Genomic DNA, 17737 nt, shown 5'->3' on the forward strand with positions numbered 1-17737 from the left:
ATTAAATTTTTATTTTTATATCATAATTTTTATCATCGCGATCAAAACACTTTAACATTCCACGAATAACCTGAACCCAAAATCTTTAAGGAACATTATATATATATATATATATATATATATATATATATATAAATATTTGTTTATTCGTTATTAATTAAAAATTACAAATGAATTTATATATTAAAAATGTGTGAGATTCATTTATTTAAATATAAACTGATATTTTTAAATTTTCTTATTAAATATTTAAAATATATGACTTGTATGTATTCATTTTTTATTATTAATATTATTATAAATTTTTGAACATATTATTATAAAAAATTAATAAGAAATGCTGTTAATTCGATTATAATTTGTATTTAAATAAATTATTTTTTAATTTAAATAAATTATTCTATTTTAATTATATATATCTATTGTTTTCATAATTTTAAATAATTTTCTATTTTTTTAAATTTTAATTACATAATCAATATATAATATAAATTATTCATATATGTTGGTATTATTGAACTTTTGAAATATTCTTTAATAAGTTAATTAATTTATTTTCATTTTAAATTTTATTACTTATCCATTCTATAGCAAAGAACTTTTAATAATATGATAATAATAAAAATATGTTGAAAACAAGATAAATAATATATATAATATAATTCTATAACAATACATTATGTTTTCATTCAAATATTTATTTATAAATGAGGTGACATGACATGCGCCATGGAAAATAGGACATAGCAATGGCTTAAAGAAGGAGAAAAGATCGTGCACATAACTATTACTTCAATTATTTCGATGCTCAGTACGTTTTTCTATATTTTTTGTATGTCTAAAAACCGATTTCCGTTTGAACATAATATCTGCAATTGTTCGAGATATGTACAAATTATATACATTCAAATGTTGTGTTTGAAATTGCAATTCAAATGTCACCAAAGCAACAAAGAACCCATTCTCGATTCAAGGTAATTTTAATTTATATATGAAAAAATACATAAATACATATAAAAAATTTTTTCAAAATTATATGATTAATTATATAATAATTGTAAAAATAAATATAAAATTTGTTGCTTATTAAATAATATAAATAATTAATTTAGATTAATGAAAAATGATAAATATGATTTTTTTTATGAAAATATAAATATTATTTAAAATAATATTTATATATAATTCATATTTTTTTTATAAAATTATAATATTTTACAATTTGGAAAAAATACTTATGTTACAATATTGAATATAATAATTTACTAATATGTCTTAAATATTTTTATATCATCAAATGAAATAAATATTCCTTATAATTTTAAGGTGATAACTCCATTTCGATCATTAGTTCTTTGTGGTGAAAGTAGACAAGAAATGGAAGATTGGTTGAATGCATTAAGAACAGTAACAAAGAATTGCGCTCAGACAGATTCTGGAATTGCAGAAATGCTTAGTGGTAATCATCAATGGTATGCAACAAGTCATGCGAGACCAACATATTGTAATGTTTGTAGAGATGCTCTTTATGGTAAATATAAATATTTTATTACATATTTTTATTTTTATATATTTTTATTATTTTTATATATCTTATATATATATATTTATTATATATATATATAATTATTATATATTATATATAATTATATATAATTATATATAATTATATATAATTATATATTATATATATATATATATATAATTATATATATATATAATTATATATATATATTATATATATATATATAATATATATATATATAATTATAATAATTCATATATTTATTAAAATAAGTTTAAATAAGTTTAATTTTTTAATTTTTATAACATAAAATTATATTTTAATAAGAATATATAAATATATTATAAAATAATTTAATTTTATAATAGATAATTAATAATTAATAATTTTTGTTATATATATATATTTTTATAATACTAAATTAATAAAAAATAAAATAATATAAAAGATAATAAAAAATTATTATATGTATATAAATCTTTGATTTATAAATTCATATAAATATTATTCTATTTTAATGTAATAAATTATAAAAAATGTTAATAATTATAATTACTATAAATAATAATAACATATTATATATAATATATATGTTATATTTATATATTATAGGTGTTACTTCTCATGGTTTAAGTTGTGAAATATGTAAATATAAAGTTCATAAACGATGTAGTATAAAAGCAATAAATAATTGCAAATGGACCACTTTGGCATCTATTGGCAAAGACATTATTGAGGATAAAGATGGGGTATATGTGAAAAGATTATAATTTATTAATATAATTCTTAATTCTTTTTCTGAATTTTAACATTAATTCTTTATATAGTCTTATGGAATTGCTAAAATAAAATGAAATTTCTAATTGTTGTGATAAATGATATTTTGTTGTAGTATTTGTTTTTTATTAAAAACAAATTATAATTATCATAATATATTTTATAAACTCTTCTTATACAGAATATTACTATGCCTCATCAATGGATGGAAGGCAATTTACCGGTATCCTCAAAATGTTCTGTATGTGATAAAACTTGTGGTTCTGTACTCAGGTATAATATTATATTTCAAATATATGCATAATTTAAACTTAAAATTTTTATTTTTTTTATTATAATTATATAGGCTTCAAGATTGGAGATGTTTATGGTGTAGAGCTACAGTACATACAGCTTGTAGACCTGCCATGAGTATTAAATGTCCATTAGGACCAGTTAAATTGAGTGTAGTTCCTCCTACAGCACTGCATAGTATAGGTGATATTATTTAACATCCAATATTTTATTATATTTTTTGTAATATATTTAATTGTATTTTTTATAATTTAATTGTATATACATATTTAATAAATTTTTTTAAGTTTTTTTTTTATACTTATAAAATCCATAATTATTATAGAAAATTTTTTGTTTTTTATATATATATATATATATTATTTTTATAATTATTAATTATATTATTTTTATAATTATTATAAAAATAATATATATATATATTATTTTTATAATACAATAATTTTCAAAATTTTATAAAGAATGTAATAATTATTTTATAGGTAGTGATGAAGCTTGGGAAGCTATAAGACCTACTGGATGCAGTCCACTTTTAGTATTTGTAAATAGTAAATCTGGTGACAATCAAGGTATTAAATTTCTTAGAAGATTTAAACAATTATTAAATCCAGCACAAGTATTTGATCTTATAAAAGGAGGACCAGGACCAGGGTAAAATGTTTTATGAACTTTACTTATATAATTTTAAATTATTTAAAAGTACAACTTATTAATATATAGGTAACTTTATAGGTTAAGACTATTTCGTCATTTTGATCCATTTCGTATTTTGGTATGCAGTGGGGATGGATCTGTTGGTTGGGTTCTTTCTGAAATTGATCGTCTAGGAATGCATGTAAGTAAATTAAATAAATAAATTAAATAATTTTTTTTTGGCTTGATAAATTCTTGCTAATTGCATGAGATTATATTATGTAGTATACATTTACAGTTCTTGGCTACCAAATTATATATACATATATACATATATATATATGTATATATATATATATTCACTTTAAACATATTTATGCTATGCAAAAGCTATATTGTTCTATATTAATATGCATGAAATATTTAAATTATAATTATTTAGACATACATTTAGAAATCATAAAATTATTTTACATGACAATGATTGAGGTAAAAGTAATAGAGAAGTTTATTTTTTTATTATTAGCATGTTTGTATTTTATATTATTATTTTAAATGTTATATTATCTTATTGTCCAATCATAATCATCAATGAAAGCAATTTTATAATTATATTTAATTATTTTAATTAATATAATAAAACTTTCAATACTTTAAAATCTATAACATTATCAGGTATTAAATTTATATAATTTAGTTTTAAGATTATTAAACATGATTTTGCTATTGTAATAGAAATTAAAATTACAATAAAAAAAAGTTATAAGCTAATCTTTTTTTTTTAATTTTGATTATTTATTTTTTTTTAAAAAACTTAAAAGTTATACTTAAAAGTAAATTAACTTATTATTATAACTTAAAAGTAACTTAAAATAACTTAAATTATTTTTATTCATATATTTTTATTAAAAATTTTTATAAAAAATTTATATTTTTATTATTATATTTTTAAATTGAAAATATAATATGAAAAATGTAAAAGAAAGATCATATTTAATATATAATTTAAAATTTTATAAAAGTTAAAGAAATAAATATTTAAAATTAATTATTTTTTAAATTTATTAGTTGGTATTAGAATAAATTAGAGAGTATAATTTTGTAAATATTACAAAAAGGTTAAGTATATAATAATGAAAAGCTTTCATATTTTAAATAGCATGGTGTGTCTTTTTTATAATTTTATTTCAGATGATACTGGTGTTTGTGCATTAGGATTCTTTGTATACATGAAGCTTCATTAACTTTATTTGTAGATGGTAAGTGTATGTTAAGCATGTAATTTTTGAAAAATTTTTAATGTCTTATATATATTACAAATATTAAAAATCATTATTATTTATATTTTTAATTTAGAATTTCATATTATAATTCATTTTAATTTTTCACTGTTTAAAAGTTAGTTAGTTTTAAATTTATAATTTAAATCAATATACAATTATAATTGTATATTTGTCATTTAAATAATTACTAATATTAAAATTTTATTATAAAATTCGTAACTTTCTGTTTTATATATTTTATTAAAGGATGATTATGTTTGTAAGATATAAAATATAAAAAAATATATAAATTTGTATAGGAAAATAATTATTTTATTTAAAAAAATATATTTGTATTACAATTATTATATTGTATTGTTGCTAATTATAATATCTAATAAATATTGCAATGTTCAATAAAATTATAATATATATATATAGTATTAACAATATATATATATAAACAAATTTAAAAATAATGAGAATAGTTATATTAGGTAATATAAAAGATTTTTGAATAAAATTTTTTTCAAATAAATATTACGTATGAATAGTATGATTACAATATAATAAACAAATGAATTTTGTTTGTGAACATGTTATACTGAACAACATAATATAAATTCAATAATAAGAATTATTCTACAAATATTAATTAATAAATAATACACGAAATATTAATTGAAGAAATTTAATTTTTTTTTGCATTCATATGATTTCTGCATATTGAAAAATTATTAATTTAGTCTGAAAATGGATTTATCGATTTTAAATTATCAATATATTGTTAATAATAAAATATTTCTGATATCTATATATAGTATTATATATATATTATTATATAGTATTATATAGATTATATTTATATATATCTATACATATAGTATTTAAAAAAAAAATTTTCATTTTTTTTATTTAAATGTTAAATATATAAATAAATATAAATAAATAATGTTTATTTTAAAAAAGAAATAATACTTAATAGAATGTAAAATTAAATACTTGAAGTTATATATTAGAAACATATTGATATATTAATAAAATTAAAAAATTTTTAATATTTATCATCCTTAAATATTTAATTATTTATAATTTATAATTTAAAAAATCAAACTCAATTAATGTGATTGTACAAATTCATTTAAGAATTCTGCATTTAAAGAATTCACATATAATATAACATGTGTATAAAATTCATTTGTTTAATTATTTACGTATATATACGTGATTTACTTTCGATTTATATATTCGTGTTTATTCTAGTCTTGTAGCCTTACTCTTTCAAAAAAAGGACAAAATTTCCATAAATTTATCTTTTATGTTTCACTTATCTTATTATATTATTCAGTGTAATTAAGAGACTGGAGCAGTATTGGAACCAGTGGAATATGGATTAAAGTACAAAACAATACTCCCTATGATTATAACAATGGAATTAATTCCTCTGGATTTGGATTTGTAATGGAATGCTGCACCAAACGATTCAAAAGGTGTGTGATTGAATTGTATAGTGTTCCATATAATTATAGATTGCAGTCATAGTGGTAATATAAAGTATAATTGCAAATGATAGCATTGAAAATAAATTTCATAAATATTAGTAGTATAAAAGATATAGGAATTTTAAGATTTTAAATCAATTTTAACAAAATTATATTAGATTTTTAGGTTTTAATTTTATTTATAAGTTAAAAATATTTTATTAAATATTCAAGGATAAAAATCAAATCAATACATACTTATTTATTCTTTTTTTAATAATTTTTTGAATTATTAAATATTATTTTGTTCATAATATTATGCAATTTAAAAAATTTTGTATATTTGTCTTGGAATAAATATTATTAATTATAAGTTTAATAGTATATAGATTTATATGTATTAAATTAATAGTTTTAGATTGTAACTAATTAGATGCTTTAATAATATTAGTTAATATTTAACTACCTATTCTAATCTATTTAATTCATTATTAAATTATAATGCATAAAAAAATTATTTTTTTATAATATCAATTTTTAATAGATATGAAAAATATTATCTTAGTTTTTTTATAATTTTTTTTTTCATTGAAAAATATAACTTAAATATAACTATTTTGATAATCATTTAAGTATTTTTACTATATTTCTTTAGAAAAAATTTTTTTTATATTAAAGAATAATTTTTAGATCATATTTATTATATCTTATGTAATTATACTAATTACCACATACAAAATTTATATTATGGAACTAATAAAAATTTAATGATATCAATTCTAGAATGTGGCATTTGTAAAATTAATATTTATTCCTTAACTTATTAATTATTTATTAATTGGATCTATGTGCGCAATGATTTATTTAATATTATATTATATATAATCTAGATCAAAGATGATCAACTGATGATTTGCAAGCTACATGTGGCTTTTTTTATTTGTTTTTCTTTGTTGCTCTATTATTTTGAAAATTTAGATTTAAAAACTAAACTATATTGTGACTTGAGTGAATTTTATATAAAATAAAAATTACAATTTACAATAAACAAAATTATAATTTGAAATAATTTATTTAATTCATCAGTTTTATTTTAAAAATGATTTATAAAAATTAACTTTATTTTTCATTAAGTTAAAAAATTATTTAATTATTTCATTAACTGAAATAATTAAATAATTTTTTATTTTTGTTAAAACTTTCAAATGAAGTAAAAAATAATATAGATTTTTATATTAATTTTAATTTTAAATATGTTGTATATCTTTTGTATATATTTAAATAAATGTGTATGAGCATGAAATGTTAGATGAGGGAATGAATAGTTTGGTTGTATAATTTATAGCAAAGTTGGTCAAACCTGATCTAGGTAATCTAGAAAGTAAGAATATGTAAAGTAATTTTAAATGTTTTTTAGTGAAATTTTTTATTATTATAATATTTTGATTATTATCCTTTTTTACTATAATATTTTAATTTACAATAGAAATATTATTTTCCATTTTGATAAAATATATTTTTAATATATTCCATAATTATAATTTAGTTATATATTTATTTATATTATATATTTATAATTATTGTGAAATATTTTTTTATAAATAAAATTTTAAACATATATATTTCTTAAAATGATTTCATTCATTTTAATAATTATCTAATTTCATTTATGAAAATTTTTGTATTTATAAAAATTTTTATATAATTTATTAGATATAATTAAAATTTTCTTATTTTGCTTTTTTATAACATATACATATAGAGATATAATAAAATATATTATAATTATTTCTATATATATATTTTTTTAAATTAAAAAATTAATATTAAAAAGAAATCTTCATTCATTCATTTTATATTATTCAGTTATTTATATAGTTATTTATATAGTTATTTTAAATAAAGCATAAAGATTTAATTAAGAAAAAATTTCATAAAAAAAAAGAAGGAAAACTAAATGATAATTTAATACATATGTTAAACATTAATTATTATAACTATTATTGAAGGATAACAAGTATAATTATTATTACATAAAAAATATTAATATTTTATAATTAAAAATAATATCTTTATTATAATTTTTATTGTAATTATGTCTGCAATAAAAGCTTTTTAGGAATTTTTTAATTTTTATTTTGTATATAATAAACAATTTAAGAGGAATAGGATTCTATTTGCACAGTAGATTAATAAATATTTTATAATATATTTTATGTTTAAAATTCTTATTTTTATTGTAAGAACTAATATTTTTTTTGAATGTTTAATTATTGCTTTGCTTATTTGCAATGTATGCTATATAATAGATAAAAATATAACAATTTAATCCATATTTCTATATATTTCATTATATCAATATAAAAATGAATTGTATATAATTAATATAATAACATATGATTTATAGATTTTTTAAATGTGCATGTAATTTTTTAAACTTTAACAAAATAATTTTTTTGCACAAAAATTTAAAATAGAAGCAGTGTCAAGTTGGAGTTCTACCATTGGGAACAGGAAATGATTTGGCACGTGTTTTGGGTTGGGGATCTTCTTGTGATGATGATGCTCATTTACCTCAGTTATTAGAAAAATATGAAAAAGCAGGCACAAAAATGCTTGATCGATGGAGTATTATGACTTTTGAACGTAGTATTTCTTTGCCATGTCCCAAAAATGTTTTAAATCATCCTGATACTGTACAAAAATCAAATATTGCTAGTCAATATGAAGAGAATATTCTTACCCATATAACAAATGTTTTGGAATCAGATCAAGAAAATGTAATTTTATCTAGTATTAGGTATGTATCTTCTAAAGTATATATAAATATAAATTATAATATAAATTAAATTAATAATAATTTTTATAGTAAACTTTCTATACAATTATTATATATATACAATTTATTATTTAAATTAATTTTATCCAATTTATTTAGTCTTAAATAGAATTATTTAATTATTTTTATTATATTTTTATTATATATAATATATTATTATAAAAAATATAATCTCTATTCATTAAAATGTGATATAAGAAAAAAACAAAATCAGAAAAAAAAATTATATTAATAAAATATTTATTTGCAGAATTTTATGTGATACAGTAAAAGATTTTGTAGCATATATAATGGAAAATATGAACTCAGAGGACCAACAAGTGGAAGAAAAATGTAAAATACTTCAGCAAAAACTTAATTTGTTCTTAACAATATTATGCAAAGAAGAAGAATATCTATCAACTGAACATATAAATGATGTTGATAATATTAATTTAAATACTGAAATTTCTGTTTCACCTGATAATTGTGAAAAAGGAGTATTAGAAAAGCCAGAGAAAGATATAACAAATTTAAAAAAAGTGCAAAAAAGAAAACAATTTGCAGATAAAGAAATTGTCATGTCAAGGTAAATTAAATATTTATTTATTTAAAAATATATAAATAAAACATTTATTATAACTTCTAAATTTAATAATTTTAGAGCAAACAGTTTAAAAAGAACTGTAAGAAAATTTGTAGAATATGCTCAATTGGTTATAGATGATCAAATTAATATCAACTCAAAACATGGTATTAAAATAGCAAATACAAATAGTTCATTAGATGATAGTACAATAATAAATTCAATATTGAGTAAGTATAATTATATAAAATTTTTTTAATAAATTCCTAATATATTTTATTCTTTCATTATAAATATTTTTAATAATAAAAAAATAATATATCTAGGCAAAAAAAAACAATTAAATATTCCTGGTTTAAAAGTAGATCATGTTGAAAGTTTATCTGTAGAAACACTAATAGAATCTGTAAAAAGTACAGATAATTCAATATGTACTAGTCCAACTCCTAATGTAGCATCTTTAAGTCCTATACCAGATCTTAGAAGAGATTCTCAACCTGAAGAGATATTAACATTACCTGCTCCTGATGGTTTTGCTGATAGTAGACGAAATAGTGAAAATTTACCACAAGGGTAAATATTATAATTTCTGCATCATATAGAAAATATTAATAAAAATTAAATTCAATTTTTATTTATTATTTATTTTTTGAATATACATGAAAATATTTATAGATATTCAAATATAATATATAAAGTTGTATTTTATAAAAATAAATTCTAAAATTATTATTTTTTTATATATAAAAGTTATTCTAAGAAAAAAATTAAATTTTATATATATAATTTTATAAATTGAAAAATGTTTAATTACAAAAATTATAAATAAAAAAAATAATATAATATATAAGAATAATAATAAAAACATAGAAATACTTATTTATAATAAACATTTATTGGATTTTCTTTTAGTTCGTTTAACTTTCATACCTCTATGATTCCTTGTATGGATAATGAACAAGAAACGGAAATACTTGAATCTAATGACCAACAAATATCTGATTCCAATAATATAGAAATTTCTTCAGAATTTCAAGTTAGTGTTACAAGAACCACTTTTGATACAAGTTCACCTTCAGAAGATGGAACTACACAAGACATTTCATCTGATATAGATTCAATCCAATCACCAGAACATGAACAAAAATCAGAAAATAAAGCTAAAATGGAAGTACTTAAAGGTAAATTGTAATAATAATATCATTAATATAAATATTTATAATTTTTGTTACAAATACTTTATTTTATTTTATTCAATATTTATATTAAAATACTATTCAACTAATATCTTAAAAATTATTTGTTTAAATTATTTGTTATATATTTGTATTTTAAAATTTGTTTATGATATAATATCTTTTTATTATTTATTTTATTATTATATTTTATTATTTTTAATATAATTATTATAAAACTTTTTATTATAATAATTTTGTTTAATAATTTATAGTATATAAATAAATCACTTTGAATGATAAAATGTTATAGTGAATATATGTTGTTATAATTGATAGTTATAATGAATATTTAAAAATATTTATATATATATTTTCATATTATATTTTATACTTTATTTATATATATTTTATTTCAGGATATATAGGTAGTGATACATTTGATTCCGAAATTAGACATATTGATTCTCCTGATAATTCAGAAATGATCACTAGTGAATTACAAAATTCTGAAAGCTTAATAGGACAAGATTTAACTAGTATTATAAATGGAGAAGAATATGATTCTGTAAGAGAGTATTTAGAAAATGAATTAGAAAATACTGATATTACAAATGAAATTGCTAAACGCTCATTTAAGAAATCAACAAAATATTCTACTGTTATAGAAATGGAGGTAATAATTAGTACTAATAATATAATATATTTACTAATATTCTATAATTAAGTTTATTTTTATTGAAAAATTTACATATATATTAACATATATTTTAAAATATATTATACAAATATTAATATATATATTAATATAAATATTAAATATATTATTAAAATTTATTCAATTTTTATTAGAATAAATTTAAATACAAAATTGGATCAACAGAACAAAATGTAAACAAGGCAAATAAATTTAAAGAGCAAGATGGTAAGGCATCTGATTTATTGCGCCCTGTATGTTGCTTTACTGTATCTTCGGATACTACTCCAACAAATGAAAAACGTAATAGCTTTCCACCCACAATAAGTGTTATAATCAATCCTCCCAGTCCATCAATGTCAATTGAAAGTCAACATGATTTAGATGCAGAATATAAAATGAATCCTTATTTAAGACGACATACTGACGAAAGTATGGAAAGATGTAAGTTAATGTTTAAATTTTTATATTTAAATTCATATAATTTTGTAGTAATGTAATAATAATGATTATAGATAATAGATGATAAATAATAGATGAATGCATAATTTTTAAGTTAAAACATGTTTATTTTTTTTATTATTTATTCTCTTATTATTTATTTATTTTATTATTTATTCTTATTAGTTATTATTTATTCTTTGATATGTCAAAACAAAAATATTTTTTATCATAACATGCAAAAAAATCTAAGTATTATTTACTAAATTAAAATAATAAAAAAAATGTACATTAAAAAAGAAATAAAAGGATGAGTTTTTTAAAAGTTAGATTTCTTAAAAGTTTTGTTCTAAATTTCTTGCACCTATAATTGATATATAATATTTTATATATATGATTGAAAATCATTTTATTTAATATTAATAAAAAACAAAATAATATCTATATAATTTTAAAAAAAATAATTTGTAAAATTTTATATTATTCATTCTATATATATAGAATTTTATGATATTAATATATTTTAATTTTATAATTTTTTGATATTTATTCTATATGCATACATTTAAAATTTTTTACTTTTTTTTGATAAATATTCTTTTAAAAAATTTATAATATTACTTAAAATATTACTCATAATATTACTTTTTTTTAAAAGTTATTTGTTCAATATGTGTTCAATATATGAAAACTTTATTAAAAATTTATTATGTAATATAATTACTTTTTGATTTTATAAATGATTAGTAAGTGTGGAACTACCTGAATTGGGTTTTTCTCCTCAAGCAACTCGTCGAATTAGTAGTGGAAGTTTGTTAAAAGCATCAGAAGTTGTTTCTTTAGCTGCTACAGCTGCAAGATTTGGTGGTTCTAATGCAAGCTTACGTCATGAAAGAGTAAAATCTGTTGATAAAACAGAAGATGTTAAAAAACTTCCAATTATCAATCCATTAGTTCAGTTACCTATGTGGCCAAGTAAGTAAATGTTTTAATACTTATGTAATTAAATTATTCTAAAATAGAATAATATAAAAATATTACAAGATCCATTCTATATTGAATCAATCATATTTTAATTTGAATATTAAATATTTTTTTAAATTGAAATATGATGTATAAAAATTAATAAATTATGAAAATTTTTAACATTGTATTTAAAATATATATATTATATATTTTATATTTATATTATATATTATATATTTATTATATATTATATATTTTTATCACGATCAATTTCAACTTAAACACAAAAATTGCTTTAAATAATATTAAACAAAAAAATATTTTTTCATAAATTTTTCTATGATTAAAACTAATAAAAATATTATCAATATTCTTATTAAAAAAATTATATATATGTTATATGTATATAACAAAGAATTATAATTTATTTATTATTTTTTGTAAGAATAATTGTAATAATTACATATTTTTTATGATATAATAATTATTTATGATATAACAATATTTTATATCTTTATAGATGTTAGTGGAGGAACTGGACTTATTAGTCAAGCATTACTTGCAAATGCAGATGCACTTTGTGCTGCAGTATCACCATTAATGGATCCTGATGAAACATTAATGTAATTTATATACTAAAGAATACAATAAAATAAAATATTAATTATTTACAAATAACATTGATAAATGATTGAAATAATTTTTTTTTAATTTTTAAAGGGAAGGTTATTTTGAACGTTGTGTTATGAATAATTATTTTGGAATCGGCATAGATGCAAAAATTAGTCTTGATTTCCATCATAAAAGAGAAGAACATCCTGAAAAATGTCGATCACGAGCAAAGAATTATATGTGGTATGGTGTATTAGGATCCAAACAATGGTTGCAAAAAACATATAAAAATCTTGAACAAAGAGTACAATTAGAATGTGATGGCCAACGAATACCATTACCTTCCTTACAAGGAATTGTTGTATTGAACATTCCAAGGTAAAAACAAAAATAAAATATAATAAAAACATAAAAATAAAATATTTTCATTAATATTTCATATTTATAAAAATATATTTTCCAGCTTTATGGGTGGTACAAATTTTTGGGGAGGCACAAAAGAAGGAGATTTATTTTTAGCACCTTCATTTGATGATCGTATATTAGAAGTTGTAGCTGTATTTGGTTCTGTTCAAATGGCTGCATCACGATTAATTAATTTACAACATCATAGAATTGCACAATGTCAAACAGTTCAAATTAATATTTTGGGTGATGAAGGAGTACCTATACAAGTTGATGGCGAAGCTTGGATTCAACCTCCTGGTATTATACGTATTATACACAAAAATCGTATGCAAATGCTTTATAGAAATAGGGTAAATATTATTAATTTAAGATAATGGCAATATGTGCTAATAAATATAGTCTAAAATATAATTTGTTTTTTTTTTATAATATAGGCACTTGAAACATCTTTAAAAACATGGGAAGAAAAACAACGCAGCACACTCAATGCAATATCCCAATCAATATCAACTTTAAGCACTACACAATTGCAATCACAATCTAAACTTCTTCAAGTACATAATAAACCAACACATTTAAATGAAGAAGAAATGTATATTCTATTGGGATTTATTGAAGTGGTTACAACTTTAGTTAAATGGGTTAAACTTCTCATTATATCACATCCAAGTTTGGAACCAGATTTATATCAAGTTGCAGCACGAACAGCACAAGCACTTGAACAAGTTCATCCAGATGGAAAAATTTTGCAAGGAGTTAGTAATTTTTTATTTTATATTTACTTATAATTATTTTTAAATATAAATAATATAAATAAATATTTTTTAAAATATTACATTTTATTATTTTTATTATTTTTAAATTATAAAATATATTCTTTAAATAAATTAAAAAATTAAATTATTTATATTTAATATTTAAATATATTATTTAATTATTAATATTATTTATTATTACATATTTTTTAAAATAATATATTTTTAATAATTTTCATTCAACAGATTAATTTAAGACCAGTAGTAACAGAATTGGTGTCAAGTGCAAGACAACTTTATGAAGACTCGTGTGAATTACTCAGAGATAAGGCACATAATTTAGTAAGTAATAAATTAATATTCCTTTCACTGTTGTACTTTTGCATATTACTGTTTGAAATTAAAATAAACTATAAAATATAATAAATAATGAAATAAACTATATGAACAATATAGAATTTTATATTATCATTAGACGAATTATAAGATCAAAGTGATGAAGAGTAGGCAAAAGAATGTGAATTTCTATATATTATTAAACTTAATGTGTATATCACAATTGACAATCAAATAATCAACAGTGAAAGGGTTAGTTCTTTTTTGTATGTCAAAATTTTTAATAACTTTCTAAGTAAAATTTATAATGCAGAAATTACGAGAAGACTTAGAAAATAAACTTTCATTTTCTTTGGCCAGTATGGAACAAGAATTAAAAAAATGTACATTTGATGAAGGAGGTACAAGATTAGTATATTTACAAAACTTACCATCAGATGAACAGGTATAAAAAATTTTTAATTTAATAACATATTTTTTAAATCTTTAAATATAATTTATATGATTAGAATATACTTAATACAATAATATAATGAAATTATTTATATGTAGGGAGATAAAAAGAATCGTCATAGAGGTTTGTTTTGGTTAAAGTTTCGACGTTCAGGAATTAATTCTGGAACAAATCTCGCTCGAGATCAAGTTACTACATGGGGCGTACAAGAAGTATGTTGCTGGTTGGAAAATCTACAGTTGGGTGAATATACCGAAAAATTTATTTCTCACGATATAAGAGGTAGGGAGTTATTATCACTAGCTCGTAGAGATCTCAAAGAACTTGGTATTATTAAAGTAGGACATGTTAAACGAATCTTACAAGCTATCAATGATCTAAATAATTAAATACATGATTAAATTTATTTAAATATTAAAACTATACAATTAATTAAAAGTATTAATTAATTAAAGTAGTTAGTAATTAAAAGTATAAAATATACAATCAAATAAAAATAAAATAAAATGTTATGCCAGTTAATAACTATCTGGATGCTATTAACATAAATTTAAAAATATATATAGATACAAATATACATTATTTGAAAAATAGAAAAAAGATTATACATTAATTAAAAATTATGTGTAATAATAAGATAGAATACAAATATAACATGAATATTCTAATAAAAAGGGGCACTTAGTGTGACACAGCAATGTTATATGAAAATTATTTTCTACACTGCTGTATTTAATAAAATAATATTACTTGTGCCAAACTATTGAACTGATTCTATGTCAAAAGACAAATAATTATACTTTAGAGAACTTAAGGAAATTTTTAATTTTTTAAAAGTATTAATATATGTTATAGACATGTCTAATAAAATAATTCATATTATTATATATTATTAGATATGAGCATAACATTAACAATGCATTTATTAAACAAAGATTTAAATATTAAATTAAATTAAAAATTATAATTTAATTAAGAATTAAAAATTATATTTATTCTTTTTTATATTATACAAAAATTAAAGACTTGGATAATAATATATTAATATAAATTATATATAAGTTTAAAAATATGTATTATATTATTATATTTATTATATTTGACTTATATTTAGAATTTCAGAATATTGTATTAAATTCACTTATAACAGTATTAATGTATTTGAAAACCACATTCTAAATTTAAATTTGAAATAAGTCAATTATTTTGTTTTGACTTTTCAGTGCAAAAAGTAAAATGTGTATGTATATGTATAAATATTAAAGAAAAACTACAGTATATTTATTAGAAAATAATATTTAAAATTTATAAGTTTTTAATAAAATTAATAATTTAAAATTAATATAATTTAGTGTGATAAATTAGTAATTTTCATATGACAGTTAATTTTCCACTAAAATAAAAATAAAGACAAAAATGAAATATTTAAAAAATTTATAATATATATAAATTAAAATTTATTAATAAAAATTACAATATTAAGAATTTTAGAATTCTTTTTTGCAGTTAATAGATATATGTATGTAATAAAATGAAAAAATAATTTTTTATATTTTATATTTTTTATATTCACTTTTTATATTTCATATTTTGAACTTAAAAATTAAAAAGAAAATTTTTAAATTACTATTATTATATTTAGCTATATATTATATTTAGCTTATTATAGCTATTGTTAGTTATATATATCTAAATATAATATATTTTATTTTGTGAAACTTATTTGACTTTTCTCATTTGTATTTGTTTGATTTTATAGAATCATTTAACAATCATTTTAATTATTATAACATTAATTTGTTATTCATTTCTTACAATATTGAAGAAATCTCTTTTTATTTACTAATTTAATATAAATTTAATAAAAATTAAAATAAATCCTAATATGCTAAAAAAAATTCATAAATAATTCATGCTTTTTCAAATAAATTAATAATAATTTGCTACTATTTATGATTTCATTAGAAAACTTTTATTATTTTACCAATAATAACAATAATAAATTTTTATAATTTATATGTGTAGCAAATTTTTTAATTTTGTTTATTATATAATTTATAATATATATTTTGTTTTTAAATATTGTATGCAAAAAAATTTTTAAATTTGAAAAATAAAATTATAGATATTTTAAAAATCATTTACAAATTTTATTAAATCAAGATTATTTCTAAACAATGAATATAAATAACTAATATTAATAAAAATATTTATTAAACAAAATAAATACATAATAATACATATTTAAACTGTGAAAAATAAAATAAGATTATAGTGCTATGGATTATAAAATTTGCAATAATATTTAATTTTGTGTTACAAGTACAAAAATTAAGATAATAAATTAAATAACAATTTAAGATCATAATTATTATTTGTTAGATTAATTATTATTTATATTTAAAATTACATTTAATGTATTAATATTATATAATTATATAATTTAAATATATATAAAAATATATATAGCTATAATTATTTATATTTATTAATAATTTATATAAACTTATGTAAAGA

The 17737-nt window shown here is 17.6% G+C and overlaps 1 protein-coding gene across 8 annotated transcripts; it reads left to right on the forward strand.

Moving 5' to 3' along the window:
* Positions 1-660: 660 nt before the first annotated feature.
* LOC412355 (diacylglycerol kinase eta) lies at positions 661-16100 on the forward strand. Of its 8 annotated transcripts, none has more exons than XR_003305532.1 (22): positions 661-974; positions 1327-1531; positions 2138-2274; positions 2484-2575; positions 2649-2779; positions 3079-3247; positions 3329-3431; positions 8450-8772; positions 9062-9379; positions 9455-9606; positions 9703-9949; positions 10289-10557; positions 10971-11227; positions 11404-11692; positions 12437-12664; positions 13176-13278; positions 13376-13645; positions 13731-14025; positions 14110-14430; positions 14677-14772; positions 15127-15211; positions 15361-15483. XR_003305532.1 is itself a non-coding variant. In XM_026443469.1 (22 exons), the coding sequence occupies exons 1-22, from the start codon at positions 936-938 to the stop codon at positions 15607-15609; spliced, it is 4425 nt and encodes a 1474-aa protein (XP_026299254.1). In that variant the 5' UTR covers positions 661-935; the 3' UTR covers positions 15610-16100. The 8 variants fall into 8 exon arrangements, 6 of the variants coding, with proteins under 6 accessions (XP_026299254.1, XP_026299253.1, XP_026299252.1 ...); XR_003305531.1 differs by having other exon boundaries at positions 15319-15460; XM_026443469.1 differs by having other exon boundaries at positions 15080-15211; positions 15361-16100.
* Positions 16101-17737: the final 1637 nt, after the last annotated feature.

Source organism: Apis mellifera, linkage group LG10, assembly GCF_003254395.2.
Source record: "Apis mellifera strain DH4 linkage group LG10, Amel_HAv3.1, whole genome shotgun sequence".
In the NCBI taxonomy this organism is placed as follows: domain Eukaryota; kingdom Metazoa; phylum Arthropoda; class Insecta; order Hymenoptera; family Apidae; genus Apis; species Apis mellifera.

Coding starts and splice junctions, on each gene's coding strand:
- LOC412355 (XM_026443467.1), top strand. CDS start 936: ATGTCACCAAAGCAACAAAGAACCCATTCTCGATTCAAG. Junction 13,279..13,375: donor GATCCTGATGAAACATTAAT/GTAATTTATATA, acceptor TAATTTTTAAAG/GGAAGGTTATTTTGAACGTT. Junction 14,026..14,109: donor AAATGCTTTATAGAAATAGG/GTAAATATTATT, acceptor TTTATAATATAG/GCACTTGAAACATCTTTAAA.